Genomic DNA, 19,574 nt, shown 5'->3' with positions numbered 1-19,574 from the left:
TAATTTATAACATGCAAGAAAAGTAAAATATTACATGAATAAACTAATATGACTTCCAAGAACAAATAGACGATCAACAATCTAGACCAACACGAAATCAGGATAATGCCCCAATGCAGCAATCAAGGTAGTGAAAAGGGAGGGGAGATGCCTTAATGTCAAGCAACTTGCAGCTCAACAACTAAATTACAAGCTAAACTAATAGCCAGCCATGCTATCTAACCAGAAGAACATGAAAATCTTGAGTATGTTCATATTTCAAACACTGAACAGTGCTTTTAAGTTCTACAAGCCTGGTCTAACAGGAGTAATACAGCAAATTGAGCAGCTCAACATGTTTTTTCTAGCCACAGGTGATGTCTTGCATTCTCATCTAGATTGACCTTCTGCAGGCATATCTAACACACAGCAGCAACTGAAGCTTTTTCCTACCTTCCATATGGGTGGTAACGACCAGTAGCACCACCACCAGTGCTGCTACCATAGCCTCCCCTAGTACCATACAGTCCACCCATACCAAACCCAGCACCAGCACTGGCACTGGCACCTGAAGAAGGGTCATAACTAGGCCCATAGCTAGAAGCACCATAACCCACATCATCACGCCCGTATGCACCGCCTAAACCGCCACCATAACTGCCACCACCATAACTTCCTGCATAACCACTACCAAAGCGACTAGAGTAGAGCGACGATTCACCACGATAACCTCCTAATGCTCCACCATAACCACCATAGCTGCCACCATAGTCACCAGGATGAAAAGCAGTAGCGTAACTGCTAGGCCTAGCGCCAAAACTTCCAGGTGATCTATAGGGCGCAAGACTACCACCGTAACTGTAAGAGCTGTTAAATCCATCATAACCATCTGCATGAGGACGGCTCCTAGGTTTGTTATCAAATGAATGAGGTGGATTAGAGGGTTTCTTTGGTTCTGCCTTCTTGATCTCCACCTACAGCAAAGCAAGAAAGTCAACCTATATCTCTTTAAATTCTATTTTTCCAAGAACGGGGTGCTAATAACCTAACACCTACTAAGACAGCAAGAGCACAACTAAAACGACTGAAAAACGTAAGGGCAAACCAGCGACATGATGTGCTTGCTTGAGGTAACGAAAAGACAATATTTTAGTAACATGTGCAGGCCCATTTGTATCAAGCCAGGATTACAAAATTCAGAAAGAACCATGCAGAGGCTCACCTGAGTACCATCTAGATCAATCATATTGCCTTTCTTAGCTAACAATTCATCTACAGTTTTTTCTGCATCAAAAACTATGAATCCAAATCCTCGTGACTTGTTGGTGGAATGGTCACGGATGATTTCATGCTCCACCACCTTTCCAAACTTTGAAAAGAAGTCCTTGAATTCATCTGTTAAACAATCAAGTTAAGAACTTCAATTTAATTATTCAAAATAAGTAAGTCAACTGCCACTGCCAGATAAAGAATAAACACACATAATACCATCTTTCAGAGTAGAAACCAATCCACCAACAAAAATCTTCTTTGTCTTGAAATCTTTAAGGGGGGCAGCACCTTTCGGGATAGTCCTCTTAATTTCAACCTGCAATTTTCACATTATGTCTGATTAATAAAAAATAAAACACGGAATTTAAGAAAGTTTGATTCTTAAAAAGCCCCAGACTAAAGAAGATTTCAATGTACATGTACACATATAGAATTGCTAGTTGTTTTTCTTTTTTTTTTTTTGGCAATGGCACAGTCAAAGATCTAAACCTTCATAATGTATGCATTCTGTACTATAAAATTTCAAGAAATGTGATGTGCTATGTGAACTGACATGATTTAAATCAGGAATACAAGCCAAGCAATTTACCTGCTTTCCATCAATAACATGGTTATCTTCAATCACTCTGTCAACAATTGCAGGATCTGAGAAGGTAATAAATCCAAAGCCCCTGGGCTTTTGGGTATAGCGGTCCTTCATTATGACAGCATCGATGATCTCCCCATACTTCCCAAAGTATTCTTTGAATGTACCTGCATGTATAGAATAAACCAACGCAGTTAGTGCTAGTTGAGGGTGCAAGAATAAAACATAAAACATCCAAACATCCTTATTGGTACTTCTTAAACTTGTACACTTTAAGCTACAGCTAACTGGTCCACTGATTCTTGTGGCCTCGTGGTTATTACCTTAGTATGCCAATTCATCAAGCACCGAAATTACATGCCTATTCAGTTTGCATTTATTCTGACAGTAAGCATTTTATGTCCTAACAAGACATCAGCAGAAAATTGCATAGTAAATGTGCATTTATTCTGACAGTAAGCATTTTATTCTGACAGTAACTATTTCTGAACCAATTGACTTTAATCTGATATGAGGTGATGTGAAAGATCACATCTCGGTAAACTATAGGGTAAATGCCTGATAAGACTAGAATTGGCAAGGCATGGACTTTCTGCAGGACGTTGCTTTAAAATTTTGTCCCGAATGCATATGCACCTTGTATTGTATCGTTTGATTATATCCCCACAAATAATCCACTTGCTTCCACTAAATAGACTTCTTAATGAATTTCAAGTCTTCCTCCGTTCAGAACCAACAGCAATGCCGTGCATCATAACAATTTATCTAGACAAACTATGATCTAACCAAATCCACAGCAAGCCAGCCACACGAAGACTTGATTGCAGTCCCGACTAAACAACCAATTCGCAAAACCATACTCCCAAACTGAACTAACAGTACTTACATCGACGAAGAGAGAAGTGCGGACCCAAACTAGGACTAAACTTGCACAGTTGCACGGATGCTAAACATGCAAATCCTATGATTTTCTACAACAAACCAATTGATCTCCACTGGATCGACTAGGATAGAAGATCCAGCACAAGTTCAATCGCCATGGAGGGCAAACAACAACCCGATCTGACGGAACGAGAACAAAACCTAACAAACTCTAGAATCTTAAAGCAGACCAACAAGTGACGCAAGGGGGGGAAGGCAAGCATATGCACGTACCCAAGCTTGTCTCCTTGGAGAGCCCGCCGATGAAGATTTTGCTGCACGAATTAAAGCCCCGAAGGGAACAACACGAAATCAGAGAAAATACGTCTCGGAAGTAGAAATCCAGAGAGCGAAGCGACAGAGAGGAAGTTCGAGGATAGAGGGTACTCACGCGGGGCTGGCACCGTCGTGCTCCTTCATCTTGGCGGCCATGCCGATGACGGGATCTGGGCGGACGCGGCTTAGGGTTCCGCGGACGCTGTGGAGAGGACTCGAGTCGAGCAGGTGGTCAAGAGAGGAAGGCGGCTCTGTTTGGTTGGGCTGGGGACTGTCCTGAACTCCTGATCGATAAAATACCCACGTCTTTGTGTGCCTTAAAATATCAAATACTTAACGGTTTTAGGGCGTAATGCAAAAGGTAAAAATTGTCCTTGTCTTTCCGTTGCCGATTGATATGAAATGATCATTTTTATTTACTTAACCACACAAATCTAAAGGTCTAAAGTAATCAAATGTGACTGACCAGCTGTCCCATCCAGAATTAGTCTAACCACAACCTGACCACGATCACTATGTTTATCCCGCTCTTCTCTGCTTGTGCGCTTGACGGGACCAAGCGTCGTCGGGCATCCTACTACAACGGCCGACGGAAACAAGGGAGCCCTGGTCGTGTTGGTGGCGACCTTTTTTTCCCATCGGCTAGTAAGAGCAGTCCATCCTCATCAGCGTGGCCATGACGGAGGAGAACGAATAGTCGCTTTGCTCACCAGCACGAGTGACAGTTCATGGCCACACCTTCTCGCGCCATATGCCTAATTGTTGGGGAATGGCCAAGGCGACTCAGCCGCCGCTTGATCCAATTGATTGATTTGTGTATGCACTAAGAAATAATCAACCGGTTACATGCTTGGCTACTACGTCGGAAGCGCCTAAGAAAAATGCTTTATCCATGTGGCAAGTTAAGCCGTCTTGAAAAACTGGATCACATCTATCAGAATGATAAAAAACTTATATGAGATAAAATCAGCACAAGTTTCGCTAAATGAGGTAAAAGAAGAAAAATCATGCTGAGTTCTTTCATCATGGAATTTAAAAAATAAAGAAATAAGAATCGGACGCCATACCATGTTAAATCATACGGGAATTCAAAATACATGAATTTCAGGATGCGGCTGCAGCTTACTTCACTAGCACCCTGCGATTGCAAAGGATTTCAAGTAACTGCACATCGGCATTACATATTTCTTTGTTGCAAAAATATATATCTGTAAGCAATATCTTTGGGCGTTGCTTGGATGCTAGATCCAACTCCGTTGTGAATGGTTGGATAAATAGTATATTTAGTTTCACATGCTTTCCTCGTTTCGGAGTCCCAGAGGATTTCATAAAAAAAATCAGTGCAAAACTGGTTCAAGCATTTGTCTTCTTTTTCTGACAACTATCCAAATGACCATTCCGGTTTAGGTATTACAAAAGAAGGGCGATAAAGATGTCATTTTCAAAGCAACAATTCAGACTGAGATTCAGACACTTGGCGGAAATGCCCTACAAAAATCACGAGCATTGAATGCGATCACTCTCCATTAATCTATACCCAGTTGATGACGGGAAAATGGGGCGAGGAAATACGCGTCCACGTCGTAGAGACAGATAGTATATAAATTAAATGCGTAAATGCGCAAAATAAATAAGGGATCAAACATTGCATGCTCTGTATTTCCAGAACTCTTACATTTACATAAAAATTCTGTTTATTACATCTCCCACGAGAAAACCCCTGATTAAAAATTCCAACATTTCTAAAGGATTAAAACATATGCCTATGACTATTACAAAAGATAAAAATAAAATGAAGTCTTCCTCGCTTGTCGATGACGGACGCCTGCTTGGGAACTTGAAGTTTGTTCATGTGATTGTGTTTAGAATTTTGGAGCATATATTCGCATTATGGAGCAGATTTTTGGATTTGATTTGCACTAGTATGATATCAAGTGCGAATATATAGTTTTGGCTAAGCCTGGAACTCATGATGTTGACTCATATATTGGGCATGCATATTAATTTGACATAGTTTAGTGGCACATGTATGACTATGATGCCTATAAGCATCATAATTAAAGTGATGTTTTATGAGCTATATTTTCATCATTATATTTGGTATCTTGTAATATATTTTGCTAATATGCTTCATTCATTTTATTTTATTTTGGAAAAGCCATGCGTAGAACGTAACTTATAATTTAACATCAGCCTCATATCATGAAATTTCGATGGGAACCCATGCGCAGGGCATGGTTTATCATTTTAGCATTTTTACGGCTCAAACTATGTGAATAAAATATTTAAATGCACATATGATTGTTGGTACAAGCGACACATGCTATATTCCTAATCTTCATTTTTTTTCTTATCATGCGTGCACCCATGTGAAAGATGCATACAATTTATTTTGGACGAGATGCAAATATACTAATATAATTTGCATGCAAATTTGAAGTCGAAGATAATTTGACTATCCTTGACCATAAGAACATGACTTATTATTTTGGTGAAATAAAACTCATATCATGGAATTCTTATTGAGAACCCATGCGCGGAGCGTCAAGTTATAATTTTGGGATTTTCATGGCTCATATCATGGAATTCGTGAAGAACCCATGATAGGAGCTTCGATTTATGATTTCAAGATTTTTAACGGCTCATATCATGGAATTCGCGAAGAACCCATGCGCAGTGCGTATATTAAGATTTTTGTTATTAACATACCAATTTTAGGTGTTTTTCGGAACATTGTCCTTGTTCTGAACCGCGGAGGCCAAAACGAAGGTATGCAAAATATATGATCCTTATTCTAAACCACGAAGGCCAAAATGAAGGTGTGCAAATATATGATCCTTGTGCTGAACCACGAAGGCCAAAACGAAGGTGTGCAAATATATGATCCTTGTGCTGAACCGCGAAGGCCAAAACGAAGGTGTGCAAATATATGATCCTTGTGCTGAACCGCGAAGGCCAAAACGAAGGTGTGCAAATATATGATCCTTGTGCTGAACCGCGAAGGCCAAAACGAAGGTGTGCAAATATATGATCCTTGTGCTGAACCGCGAAGGCCAAAACGAAGGTGTGCAAATATATGATCCTTGTCCTGAACCGCGAAGGCCAAAACGAAGGTCTGCAAAATATATGATCCTTATCCTGAACCGCGAAGGCCAAAACGAAGGTGTGCAAATATATGATCCTTGTCCTGAACCGCGAAGGCCAAAACGAAGGTATGCAAAATATATGACATGGGACTATGCAAATTTCCTTGATCCGAACCAAAAGACCGAACCTAAGGGCATGGTATCATGAAGAAACTATGAAAATATATATTCCTTGATTTGAACTAAAAGACCGAAACGAAGGACCTGACATGAGGAAGATGAGAATGCTCCTTGACTTGAACCAAAAGGACAAACCTAAGGGCAGAGGGATGACATGATTTTCTACCTTCTCACCTCTTTGAAGCACCAAGTTCCTCCTTGATATCTCTCTTCTACTCTCTCACGGATGTTCTTGCTTTTGTGAACTTACCGAGAGAAGCAGCAGCAGTACGTGCGTATGTGTTAGGGCCTATGCTTAGGAGAATCAGGGGAAGGTTTGCACGTATGAGAGTCTGGGGTGCTCTTTCGATGGATTTCTGCTCGGGTGGACTAGCAGCGAATGGAGAGTCCCGCCACTCAGGCCTCCTCGTCGATCTGTATTTATAGTCAGGAAGAAAGGCTCAGAGCCCGGCGACGTGCGCATGCCCTGCAGATCGTGGATGCTAGGAGTTATCTCTTTTCTTTATTTTCTTTGTTAATCCAAGTCTTGCAGCGTGGGCAACAGGAGATCGTGGGCTTCATACGAGAGAAGTTTCCCCAGGCGACCAGGCGTCCTAGCGCTTAGCCGGTGTTAGTGATAGCTTCAATTGTGCAGAACGTGTGCGCGGAGACGGATGGATCAAGTTTTCTCGGCCAGCTGCTGATGGGCTTTTGATAAATTTAATTAGCTAGCTTGAGCTAACGCATGCGGCCTACAGCCCTGGATATATATGGATATGGGCTGATTAGTTTTAAATGGATCAATTTCACTAATCTATTTGTATTTTGTGGGGTTGGCAGGACTGGTTCGATATTTATCCCACAGTATAATATTTCATAAATATCTGCAACGTCCTCGACGGAGTGATTTAAGTCACCTTTTAGGACCCGCCGCCCGTTGCAGCACATGTTTGTATGTATCATACATGTGTTTATATCGGCTCATTCGTCCCGTTGCAGCACATGTTTGTATGTATCATACATGTGTTTATATCGGCTCATTCGTCGATGTTTTATTTCCCATGTGATGGAGTTTGCCATCCAAATTAAAAATATCTTTTCATACTGGTCAAAGAAAAATATCTTACCATATTATTTAAAATGTCATGACGAAATCGGTGTCAACACCAGTCCCACAGAAACAAATTTGAGGAAGTGATTTTCATCATTACCATATGTACACCCACACCAGGAATTACATTCACTTGCCAGTCAGCAACATCTGAGTTAAAATGCTGCGTATGGTGTGAAATAACACTGACCTAAATTTTATCCTTGGAAAGGAAGAAATGAGAAAATGAATTAATGAATTTGTGGCCTTCCCATTGCCATGGTTCATCAAAATGGATGGTGCATAAGCCCAGTGTCCGAAAATTTCTCCAGGCTCTACCAACCCAAAAGCAGAGAAGTCCATGCGCAACCTTCAGTGCTGCAAATGTTTTAGTCAACACCTTGAGATGGAAGCGATCTTTGGGCAATTTGGCGCAAATTTGCAGAATTTACATTTCCACCACTCCTCTTCAGTTACAAATTTTGGTTCTCGTGCCCCTAGCCAGAAGCTGAGGGCTTCCTGGATTTGATCCTTGAACCACCAATCATCATAAGAGAACTTGTATTCTTCTAGCAGGGAATGATCTGCCTGCAGTTCATATCTGCATTTATAAAGGAAAGCAGAAGTACATTGTAAGTTTTCCATGTTTGATTTGCAAACGTCCAACAGCCTGTTGGCGTACACCAAAAATCCCTTTTCTGTTATCAAAGTATCCAGTAATCACAACAGGTCGGCAATGTTCAGGCTGCAAATCATTTACCTCAAGGTCAGCTGCTCTTGAGATCGTGATAGTGTGTGGCAGGCAATCTTATAGTATTTCAATACATCCCCAAAATTCTGCGGACAGAAAATTTCCAGCAATGACATACTATTGGATTGTTAATGTACCAAGAAAATGGAATGAAATCATTTTCCAGGACAACCGGTTATTCAAATCACAGTAAAATAGTTGGAAAACAGAAGTCAAAGTTAAAGGTGAGATATATAACCTTTGCATTGAAACCCAATGAGCTAATGTACAGTTTGACATCATCTGATAACAAGTAGTTGGGGTCCAGGTCAAAATAGCTGAAGAACTTCTCTGCTGGAAATTTCTCACCAACAGAACTGTCCCATAGGTATTTATAACACATCAGCTGAAGCCTGTCACAAACGTTGATCAGATACCATACAACTTTAACAGCTGCTAGCTTGGTATTATCATAATGTATGATTAAAGAAATTAGAAACTGTAGAAAATTATGCATAATAATTATCTGAATTTGTTTGTACAGGGAAGTACTCGCCGTATTACCTCAGCAATAGTTACATGAATATGTGCATAAGATGCATCTTTTAAATGGCGCAAAATAAACATGGAACGCACGTGCTGCAAACTTTCCTAATGACTGCACTTTCTCAGTATCACAACTTGAAGAGATTTAAGTACCATTCCATTAAATAACCGACTCATTGATCCTAGAGCAGTTCCCTTGCATGAAGATACCATAGCTTGACACTTAGGTATCTGTATAGATCTAGGTACTAGATAAATTCTCAAGCATTTTCAAGTACTATCTACCAGCAAATAGTCGTTTCCTCAGCCATGAATTTTTTGATACACCAGTTAGCACTCTCAACAGACTAATGGGGGCACTAATCCAACTTCATGTAAATTCAGCCCAAAACATAAGTTGACTCGGAGGGAATCATTAGTCATGGGACAGAAATTTGAATCTAAGCTTGAATTATTAATTGCCAATGCCACATTATGACATGACATGATTTGCCGGTCTGCTCGCTTTTGATGGTTAGTAAAGCAATTCTAACAGGAAAACCTTCCATTTCTTTTCTGTGCTTCTGAGGGGATTGTCGGCTTGAAACGTGTCTTTGTGTCCACCAGAATTGGATGAGATGAAACATCATCAACAGGCATTTGGATTTCATCAATAATTCCAACCATCCATGAACCTTCAACAACCCCAATCCTGCACAGACATAAATGTAAACTAAATTGACCAAAAAAGTATCTTTCCGAAGCTTAAAAGCTTCATTATATCCCCACTGGAAAACAATATTGCAACAAAGCATTCCCGTCAGTACCAAAAATATTAGTTACAGTTGCAAGTTTAAAGCATATTAGCACGTACACTGGAAGTTCACGCGTCATGCCGTTGCACAATAATTGGTTTGTTCCCACAATAAAGTTCATGAATTTAACTGCCCATGATTCTTCTGCAGATCTAATGGCAACATCCACTCTTTCAATAACCTGTTCCAATGTAATAAACGAGTCACATTCTTCTCTTCGTTTATTTAGATTTAAATTGCTATTATTCTCCAAATCCTCATAAGAAATTACTCGTATGTATACAAGCTTTGATTAGGATATCCTATTGGGATATGATCGGCAGAAGCACTCACTTATCACTTATGCTTGAGTATCAGATTTGTAAGAAGCTAAATGGGGATTGATCCAGTATCGATGATGGCATGACCCATGTTATCTATGATAAAATATATATCATGAAGGTAGGAAAGATATAATGGTTAGGACAAGTCACACCAGGAACCCAAAGCCCATGACAACATTAAATCAGTCTTTATTCTGTAACCTGGAGTAATTCGTTAGCCAAAACCATGTATTCTGGTGTCATGGTGAAAACGGCATAATCATTCAGTAATTGGCCTCATCCTAAGTCAGGAACCATCTCTTAAAAGGACCAAAACAGTAGAGCCCACCTCTTCCTCGAGCTGGGAATGGCGTTCAGAGCCGGCCTTCATCGCCTCGGTCCTCTCTGGCTTCCCGTGTTCTAGCACGAATTGCATCTGCTTGTCGCACCACTCCTGCCACGAGAAGCCCCTAAGATGAATGAGGGGAATCGACCAATCGGTATACATTGGAGAACGAAGCACAAATGGCGACACGCCACATTTGTCCAGGGGGGCAAAGAACCGAGAAAGGCGCAAATACTGGGGGGCTCACCGTGGCGGTGATGTCTGTGACGGCGAGAGCTCGGCGCTCCCGGAACCGCGAGAGCAGCGACCTCCGCTGCGACGGCGGGGAGTCCTCGATGTCGCCGGCGGTCGTGTAGGCAGCGCAGGAGATAGTGGCGGCGCCGCGGGCAGCGGCGGAGAGGAGGGGGCGGGCGGTGGCAGAAGCAGCGGCGGAGAGGAGGGGACGGGCGGTGGCAGAAGCAGCGGCGGCGAGCGCGGCCTCGATGATGGCCATCTCCTCGTCGCTGACAATCTCCACGCGGAGCTCAGGGGCAGGGCGCATTGGAACCCAAGGAGGAGAACGAACTCCTTCTCAGGAGATGCCGGATGCGGGCCCCATCGGCTGGGAGGAGGCTCGTTGCTTGACTAGACTGGAATGATTCTTCCAAACAAAAAACAGAAAAACTGGAATTACAGGGAATGTACAGAGACGTTCGTTCTTTATAAATTCTCGCAAAAAGTTCACTTCTTGTAAATTTCTTTACAATCATGACACACAATGTTTTTTCTTTCTGTTTTCCTCTTTCTATTGTGACCGGCGTTCTATTAATTCAACGAAGATTCAAACGAGGCCACGGAACAGCTCCACCCGCACGACATCAGCACCGTCTATCCGGACTAGGTGATATCAGGACTCAGGAGCAACATGGTTACAACCTCGTGGTCCTCGTCTTACATTGATATGAACAAAAGAAATAGAACTGAAAGCACCAATTTGCCTCTTGATATCAGCTGTGCAGCGAGGGAGACTTCAACTCTGAAATCAGTGAAAGATAGCCTGAAGCAATCAGTTGACAGCCGCTGGAGGGACCAATGGTTGGAGGCTGTGTGGTTGCGTTGCGATTTGTGCGGCGACGACAATGGTGACGAGGGAAGCCTCGGTGTGGTCTTCGGCGTCGACCATCTGCGGTCTTCTGTGTTTGTCCTTGCAACGATCTATGTGAAAGTGATGGTGTTAGAACTCTAGCTTTGCGGAGTACCCTTCTGTGTCTGCTTGTAGTGAAGTCGGAGTCTCCGGCCGGGGGTGTTGTTGCCGATGACGATGACGATGTGTGGTGGACGCGTTGGGTGCCTCCTGCGGTTTGGTGGCGAAGATGCCTCGTGGAAGGTGGTTTGATGTTCGGCGATCTACAGCGCAAGACTTGCCTTTCTTCTTGTCGGAGCTTGCCCTCAAAATCGGAGCTGCCTTGTCCTCGACGTGTGGCCTGACTGTTAGGCATAGGCCGACGTGGGCTTCAGGCGACTGTCGGGATGAGGGCTTCGTTGGCGGTCATTTGTGGTGAAGTCGGAGTCGCCATCTCGAGGAGTGATGTGTGATGACGATGACACCTACGAACAATCTCGACGGCGGTCTTCTCCCTCGATAATTTGTGTGGAGTGCGTTTGGTAGCCAAGTTGGCTTGTGGTGTCCTAGGGGCTGTCATCTTTGACGGTTCTTGGACTTGTTGTAATGATTTTGCCCGGTTTTTCCGTTAATTAACCGGACATCGAAACTTCTTTTTAATTAATGAGATGAGGCAAAACTTTTGCTTCCGTTTCGAAAAAAAACAATGACTCCGTCAAACCTTGATTCCTCTGCAAAACGCACAACGAACCTAACTGTAGATGCTCTACGAAGTTCAGGAGCGACATTCGCCATTGAGCTCTAGCAACCCGATAGAAAAATTGCCGAGATGATCGCGGACAACAAATCAACAAGATTTTCCCCTCAATTTATCGACACTGACAGGCTACCCGGAGCCAAGAACCTGCTTTATACATTCGGCTTTCAATCGGCCCTCGTCAAAATTAGAGAGTCCGGACCAGACTAGATCTCTAGCCAACCACACCAGTCCAAAAATTTCGTCTTAGACAGTGATGAAATGGAAGGTGATATCTTTGTTTTCCGACCCTCCACGTAAAACGTGTCCCGCGAGACACCAGTCTCAGGGCCACTAGCTATTGCTTCGTAATGAATTTCATTTCTGAAACCATACATGTGGCATCTTTGTAGCTTTTGTTTGTAATAGCTTCGGATTTTACTCCCACACATTATGATGATAGAAACACTATTTTTTTTTGACACGATGATGACAGAAACACTTGTGGTGCCAGGGGCCGGGATGGCAAAGACACTGACAACTGCGGATCGACGTGCAATCAATTGGTCGGTTTCCGGTGGCATGCATATCTCGTGTGATAATTATCAAACGGTCCTGAAGGAGATCGAGCGAAAAAAACAATGATTGGGTTTTTATGTTCCTCGTGAGATTACGCACATTATAAAGCATCCATGTATTTGCTTAGCTTTAGCTAGACTCGGTTCTATCTGGGCTCCGGTATTGTAAAATTTGGTTTATTCTGAAATTGGGTTGTCACCAAATGGTAACCAAAGTTAGTGTCTAAACAGGTAAAATCGAAAATTCAGTTAACCAGAAGTTTGGTCGGTTTGTACCGAAATGTTTGTGCAGCACAGAACGCTCGGCATGACGACAAGCACACAAACGCACCAGTAGCATTACACATGACCATTGCAGCCCCTAAAACAGCAACAGCAACACACATGCGCATAGTTGTTCCAAAAAGTATGGTTTTATGAAATTTGCTCTCTAATTAACCAATCGCTAGTCAACGTTTATGCATGCAAACTTGCTCTCCTTCTATAAAGATGTCCTCTGCGGCCGGTAGCAGCATGAAAGCTAGTGACGGTCTCTAATTCTTTTTCCGTACTCGCTCGTAGCTAGCCATGCTTCATGTATCTATGATCTTGAGAGATAACCACAATCACTATACATTCAATTGTATTGACATTTTCTCCTTCTTGAACAAAAACAACAGCAGTTAGTAGGAAGGGTTAGTGTCACGAAACTTAATAGGGTATGAGTGTGTGAAAAGATCAATTCTCAAGTTTTTTTACAAGATTAATGAAGTATAAAAAAATTCAATACTCTCTCCATTCCTTGAAAGAGGTCACGTTAGGTTTCATTAAGACAATGCTTTGATTAAGAATTACTCTATATATTAATATGTAATTTCTAAGATATCAAACCACAAGTATTATAAAATATTTTTGATAACGAATCTAACGATACTAATTTCATAGCATATAAATCACATCTTAACATCGTAATCTGTGGTCAAAGCCTTGTCCTAATGAAAGCTAATATGACCTCCTTCAAGGAACGGAGGGAGTATATGTATAGTGAGCCAGAGGTGAGTGGGATTTATAAAGTAAAGAAATCGTTGTTTAGCTTTGCTAAATATGTAGTAAATCTTAATAACCTAAAAACTGCACATTAGAGAGAGAAAAATGCATTGTATTGAAATTGTGACTTTGGCAAGATATATTTGTAATGTCTAGTCTAGAAATATTTTATATCTAAATAGGAGCACCTCACTATGCAAGCATGGTCCTCAGTAGGCCCACCACATTGGTATACAAACCATGCGACCTCATCAAGTCATGCATGTCTTTTTTTTCAAGCTATGCATGTATTCACTTAAAATTTGTATTAATTTATCAATTCAAACCATGCCACTCTCCATCAATTTGATCGTGACTTTTTTTTTTGGAAAAGTTTTCTTTTTTATATATCATTTTGTCACATACTTCTTAGATTTTATTGTTTTTAAAATGTAAAAAAAAGAACATTTTGCATTTTTTTTTCATTAGTTTTAGTTAATTTTAAGAGTAAATTTCAGAGAACCATAGTTTTTGTAGCAGTTGTATCGTTGAACCACACTTATCGCAAAACCGTTCGCAGAATCACACATTTTGAGACAGTTTGTCTCAGTTAGCCTGAAATCAGGTGGTTTTGCGGTTTCCTATGTTTCCTTACAGTTAGGTCCCACATGTCAGATGCCATGTCGACATCGACTCGACCCGACCGGACCCATTAAGCCACGATTAACACCCCCCCCTCCGGCTCCCTACTCCTTCCCGCAGCCGAGGTTTTCCCCACTTGTAAGCAATTACGTGGCATCCGACAAGTGGGCCCCAACTGTAAGGAATCACGTGAAAGTGAAAGTCTGAAACCTCCAAACCATCTGGTTATGGTCTACTTGAGACAAACTGTCTTAAAATGTGTGATTTTGCAAACGGTTTTGCGAAAAGTGTGGTACATCGATACGGCTGCTTAAAAATGTGTTTTTTTAAATTTATTCCAATTTTAAACATCTAGTTATGCATTTGTTTAACACAGTTCCGCAACAACGCGGGTGGCGTTATCTAGTTTTATACGACACGTGGTTGGAATGAGAATACACCGGTTCTTCTGGAAAAAAAGGGTATGGATTGGTTCGAGGCATTAATTCTGGGGAACGTGTGTGGTTCCCGCCATGCACAGATTTTTTTTCAGGTTTGGTTTGGGTAGCCATCTTCTCTGTATATATAGTGCCCACTGCCTGGTGGGCTGGAGAACGCAGAGCAGCAGAGGCTAGCTAGTAACGTAATCGACGACGTGAGCTAGCTAGAGAGAGATGATGAAGCCTTCCACTTTCAGTGCTTTGGCAGCAGTAATACTGCTGGTCGTAACACAGCATGCCTCCGTCGCTGCCGGTAGAGGCCCCAGGGTGATCATCGTCGGCGCCGGCATGTCCGGTAACTAATTACTCACTCCCATTTTAAATTCTTGTCGTGATCCAACTCAAACCACGACAACAATTTAGAATCGTAGGAATACCTTAATAATCACCCACATGCATCAATTAAATGAAAAAATGAGCATGTTCTCTGGATATATGCAGGGATTTCGGCGGGGAAGAGGCTGGCGGACGCCGGGGTGAGGGACGTGCTGATCCTGGAGGCGACGGGCCGGGTGGGAGGGCGGATGCACAAGCACAACTTTGGTGGCATCAACGTGGAGATCGGGGCCAACTGGGTGGAGGGCGTGGAAGGGAAGAAGGTGAACCCCATCTGGCCCATGGTCAACGCCACGCTCAACCTCAGGAACTTCCTCTCCGACTTCGACAGCGTCGTCAGCAACGTCTACAAGGAGAAGTACGTATACCTCACGTGCATGAAAATGAATCGATGATTAACGACATGCATGCATGCATAAAAGCCATAATTTGTACATCCATGCATATATACTTCATTCAAGTACATGAATGCATACACATGAACATGCACGAATATCTGCCTAGCTGCTTGCTAGCTAATGCATGCTCAAAATGGAAACATAAAGCATCAACTGATGGGCACCTGTCTTAATTACCATCTACTCCTAAGTCCCCTACCTAATAAATGAAGGTCATATCGAACAGTCACGTAATATGTACTGTGTGTCAGTGTGTGCAAACGTGTCGAAATGACACGCACGCACGCATACCCATGGTATAGCCGGCCTAATGATGGACGATATTAACTAAAAAGAGGGACCAAACTATATGTGTGTACGAAAAGAACGGAGGACGGACGTTAATTGTACGTGAGCGACAAAGTTGAAAACAGAGGCAGAATTTGACGAGGCGGCAGCAGCTTCGCACAAGAAAGAACGTACAGAGAAGGATTATATATGGGTGAATTGAACATTGAAGTTTTGAAGAACGTTCAGAACGGATTATTAAATGACTACATCTCGAACGGATTCGTCGATGGATGTTTAATAAACTAATTTAAAAAACTTTGATGCATGCATGCATGCTTAATTAATTGACAACCGGCCATACCATGCCAGTGGTGGCCTGTACGACGAGGAGTACGTGCAGAAGAGAATGGGACCGTGCGGACGAAGTGGAAGAGCTGGGCGGCAAGCTGGCCTCCCAGATGGATCCCAGCGGCCGTGACGACATCTCCATCTTGGCCATGCAGCGCCTATTCAACCAGTAAAGTCTTGCTTATTAATTTTGCCATAGATTTTGCCTTGTGTTAATTAGGATTCATAATCATGATCTATATTAATTTGCGTGTGCATGCAGCCAGCCGAACGGGCCGACGACGCCGGTGGACATGGCGCTGGACTACTTCCGGTACGACTACGAGTTCGCGGAGCCGCCGCGCGCCACCAGCCTGCAGAACACCGAGCCGCTGCCCACCGCCGCCGACTTCGGGGAAGACAACCACTTCGTCGCCGACCAGCGCGGCTTCGAGGCCATCATATACCACATCGCAAGGCAGTACCTCAGCTCCGACCGCAAGTCCGGGAACATCGTTGATCCAAGGCTCAAGCTCAACAAGGTTTATTTGTACTTACGACTCTTACATTATGTAAAAATCTGCGTCATTAAACAGCAATTGATTAATAATTTAACTAAAAACCAACCTCATCGATCAAGAGATCTGGTGAATATATTAAACCAATAATTATTTATGGAGTAATAAAATTTGCACTGTTTCCCCTCAAAAAAAAAAAGAAATTAAGCTGAGATTGATTGATTTCGACATGAACTTATGACAATTGGTGTTGGTGTATCTCAGTCGCTTGATTTTCTCAACGAAAAGGTTTAAATCTCGGTTGACGTATCAGAACGGTTAGATTATTATTTGGATACCATCTCACTCTTCTCTTTTCATGGTTCGTTCCGAATTTTAAAGAACAAGACCATATACAATTATTGAGAAATCAACTTATTTCTAACTAAAAATCATACGACTTAGATATAGCGAAACCGTATGACATATCTATCGCGCGCACTAGCTGTACAAGAGATGCCAAAGGAAAACCACAAGCTGTATTTTCAGTATTTATTTTAGAGGAATTAATATACTCCTATATGATTTGATGTTGATTAATTTGGTGGATATACATACCTTTCGTGCAGGTGGTCCGAGAGATCTCCTACAACCGGAAGGGCGTGGTGGTGAGGACGGAGGACAACTCTGCGTACAGCGGGGACTACGTCATCGTGTCCACAAGCCTGGGCGTCCTGCAGAGCGACCTCATCCAGTTCAAGCCGCAACTGCCTGTCGGTTTCTACTTGCACATCCCAATTAACATCACCAGATCTGCAATTAATTGCTTGTCAAATCACGAGGCCCTGATTATTTGTTTTATTTTGTGCGTGTGTTGAACTGCATGGACGATCGACCTGCAGGCTTGGAAGATCATCGCCATCTACCGATTTGATATGGCAGTGTACACCAAGATCTTCCTCAAATTCCCCACCAAGTTCTGGCCCGTAGGAGAAGGGAAACAGTTCTTCGTCTACGCCAGCAGCAGGAGAGGTTACTACGGAATGTGGCAGGTGAAACGAAAAACAGCATAAACTAACATTGCAACTAAAAAAATCCAGCACGGTGAAAATTGCTCACTGCCAACAAAATACTAAATCTGATGGATTATTCGCAAAAAAAGGCGAATTGATGAACGATATATATAGCTAGCTAGAGCTGCAAATTTTTGACCCTCAGGTACCCTTTGATCCTACTTAGTTTAACCAAATGAACTAAAATTTTAAAATGACACAACTTTTTGAAAAACTAGTTCATTTGTTTGAACTAAGTAAGGTCAAAAGGTATGCTGAAGGTAAAAAATTTGCAACTCTACGACAAACTGAACACGACATTCCAACTAAATACAGTAAATTCTGACTCTGTGAACGGCCGGTCAATGTTGTATATATTGCAGTCATTTGAGAAGGAGTACCCGGGAGCCAACGTGCTGATGGTGACGGTGACGGACCAGGAGTCGCGGCGGATCGAGCAGCAACCGGACAACCAGACCAAGGCGGAGGCGGTGGCCGTGCTGAGGAAGATGTTCCCCGACAGGCACGTGCCGGACGCCACGGACATCTACGTGCCACGGTGGTGGTCCGACCGCTTCTTCAAGGGCTCCTACTCCAACTGGCCCATCGGCGTCAACCGCTACGAATACGACCAGCTCCGGGTAAGTAATTAAGCAATGCAATATAGAGAGTCCTGATCCAAATCTTGGTTAACTTCTATCATGCCGATTCTGATATATACATGGTCCCTTGATTTAATTAGGCGCCGGTTGGGAGGGTTTTCTTCACCGGCGAGCACACGAGCGAGCACTACAATGGCTATGTCCATGGAGCTTATCTTGCCGGTCTGCCTCAACTCTTAACTCTGCTGCTGTCTTCTGAAGTTTTTCCCGGATCGATCATCTCATTTCCGACTGACGCGTTTGTGTTTTCATTCAGGTATGGACTCTGCTGACATTCTGATGAACAGTATCTTCAACAAGGTGGGGTTTAAAGTCCGCCCCAAGGATGACCACCAGATTATTGCAGAGGTAACTCATGCATCAATGTTTTGTTTCTGCTGCAAACATATACTACATGGCTATAAGATTTTCTGAAAAATAGTAGAGTAGTCATTTTTTTTACTTCTCACTGTGCAGGCCAAATGAATGGTAAGCTGAGATCGATGCCACGCCAGCCCGTTGGTGAAGGAATAAACTCGGATGCCTGCCACAGTATCCATGGAAGCTCTTTTCGAGTGTGAATTTCATGCGTCTTCCTGCCCTCTAGTGTTCTGAATTCTCCAAGGGTAGTTCCACCTTGAAACATTCCAGTCATGTAATTTCTGTTGATCGAATAAAAACTATGTAGTCTTTTAAGATCTAATTAAGTTCGTCCCTAATCGCACAGTTGACAAATTTTTTTCGAAAAGGAGAATAACCCACCGGCTTCTGCATCGACTGATGCACACATTCATATATTATTAAATCCAGACAAAACCAAAAAGTAAAGATGAACAAAGTCGGTCCAAAAGGAAAAAAATCGTGATTCTGCCAAATTATCACTAACCCCTATGGTACAAGAAAAAAGAAAAGAAACACAACTCCTAGGCAAAGCCTTAAAAAAAAACGCCGCAGATGACGAGTCCAACCTAAGATTGAACTTGGGATTTTCATTCCGAAACCAAGTTTCGAGCCACCACCTTCAACAAGTTCATGGCGCAGGTACGTGTCGACATTGCCTGATCTAGAATCAAATGTTTCCATTTAACTGTGCAGACTTGTCATTGAAGCTATGTGTACAATCATCGTCTCCGAACCAACAGCAACAGACATGACTTGGAGACTCATCATGAGTCGTCGCGTGCAGCATGTTCATGACAGAGTCCTCACTCTCAACGAAAGCACACAAACATGTTGCCATCGCCAAAAGCAGGGACCCAGATCAACCGACGCAGCTTGACGAGTTTCGGACCACAACGCTGCCACCTCCATCCAGCAGCAAATCCAACACACAACCTCCCGCACCCCGGCCATAACCAACAACACCACCACCGGCGGCGCCGCCATAGTCAGGATCAGGTCGCCTGCACCACTTAATATGGGAC

At 42.7% G+C, this 19,574-nt stretch overlaps 2 protein-coding genes and 1 pseudogene across 2 annotated transcripts; 1 reads left to right on the top strand and 2 right to left on the bottom strand.

Annotated features, from left to right (window-relative positions):
• Positions 1 to 152: 152 nt before the first annotated feature.
• On the bottom strand, positions 153 to 3,326 carry LOC100833186 (heterogeneous nuclear ribonucleoprotein 1). The gene is made up of 6 exons (XM_003573658.4): positions 3,150 to 3,326; positions 2,993 to 3,033; positions 1,841 to 2,004; positions 1,468 to 1,567; positions 1,202 to 1,374; positions 153 to 953 (listed from the first exon to the last, which is right to left on the bottom strand). Exons 1-6 carry the CDS (start codon positions 3,188 to 3,190, stop codon positions 429 to 431), a joined length of 1,044 nt encoding a protein of 347 aa, XP_003573706.1. The 5' UTR covers positions 3,191 to 3,326; the 3' UTR covers positions 153 to 428.
• A 4,061-nt stretch (positions 3,327 to 7,387) lies between these two features.
• On the bottom strand, positions 7,388 to 10,721 carry LOC100829810 (exonuclease V, chloroplastic). Its single transcript, XM_003571591.4, has 7 exons — positions 10,335 to 10,721; positions 10,091 to 10,195; positions 9,499 to 9,620; positions 9,187 to 9,336; positions 8,359 to 8,512; positions 8,130 to 8,206; positions 7,388 to 7,970 (listed from the first exon to the last, which is right to left on the bottom strand). The coding sequence occupies exons 1-7, from the start codon at positions 10,626 to 10,628 to the stop codon at positions 7,763 to 7,765; spliced, it is 1,110 nt and encodes a 369-aa protein (XP_003571639.1). The 5' UTR covers positions 10,629 to 10,721; the 3' UTR covers positions 7,388 to 7,762.
• Positions 10,722 to 14,724: 4,003 nt separating this feature from the next.
• Positions 14,725 to 18,869, top strand: LOC100832876 (annotated as a pseudogene).
• The last annotated feature ends 705 nt before the right edge of the window (positions 18,870 to 19,574 follow it).

This window comes from Brachypodium distachyon, chromosome 3 (assembly GCF_000005505.3).
Source record: "Brachypodium distachyon strain Bd21 chromosome 3, Brachypodium_distachyon_v3.0, whole genome shotgun sequence".
Classification (NCBI taxonomy): domain Eukaryota; kingdom Viridiplantae; phylum Streptophyta; class Magnoliopsida; order Poales; family Poaceae; genus Brachypodium; species Brachypodium distachyon.
Note: the sequence above shows the minus strand (reverse complement) of the source record. Positions and strands in the feature narration are given on the sequence as shown.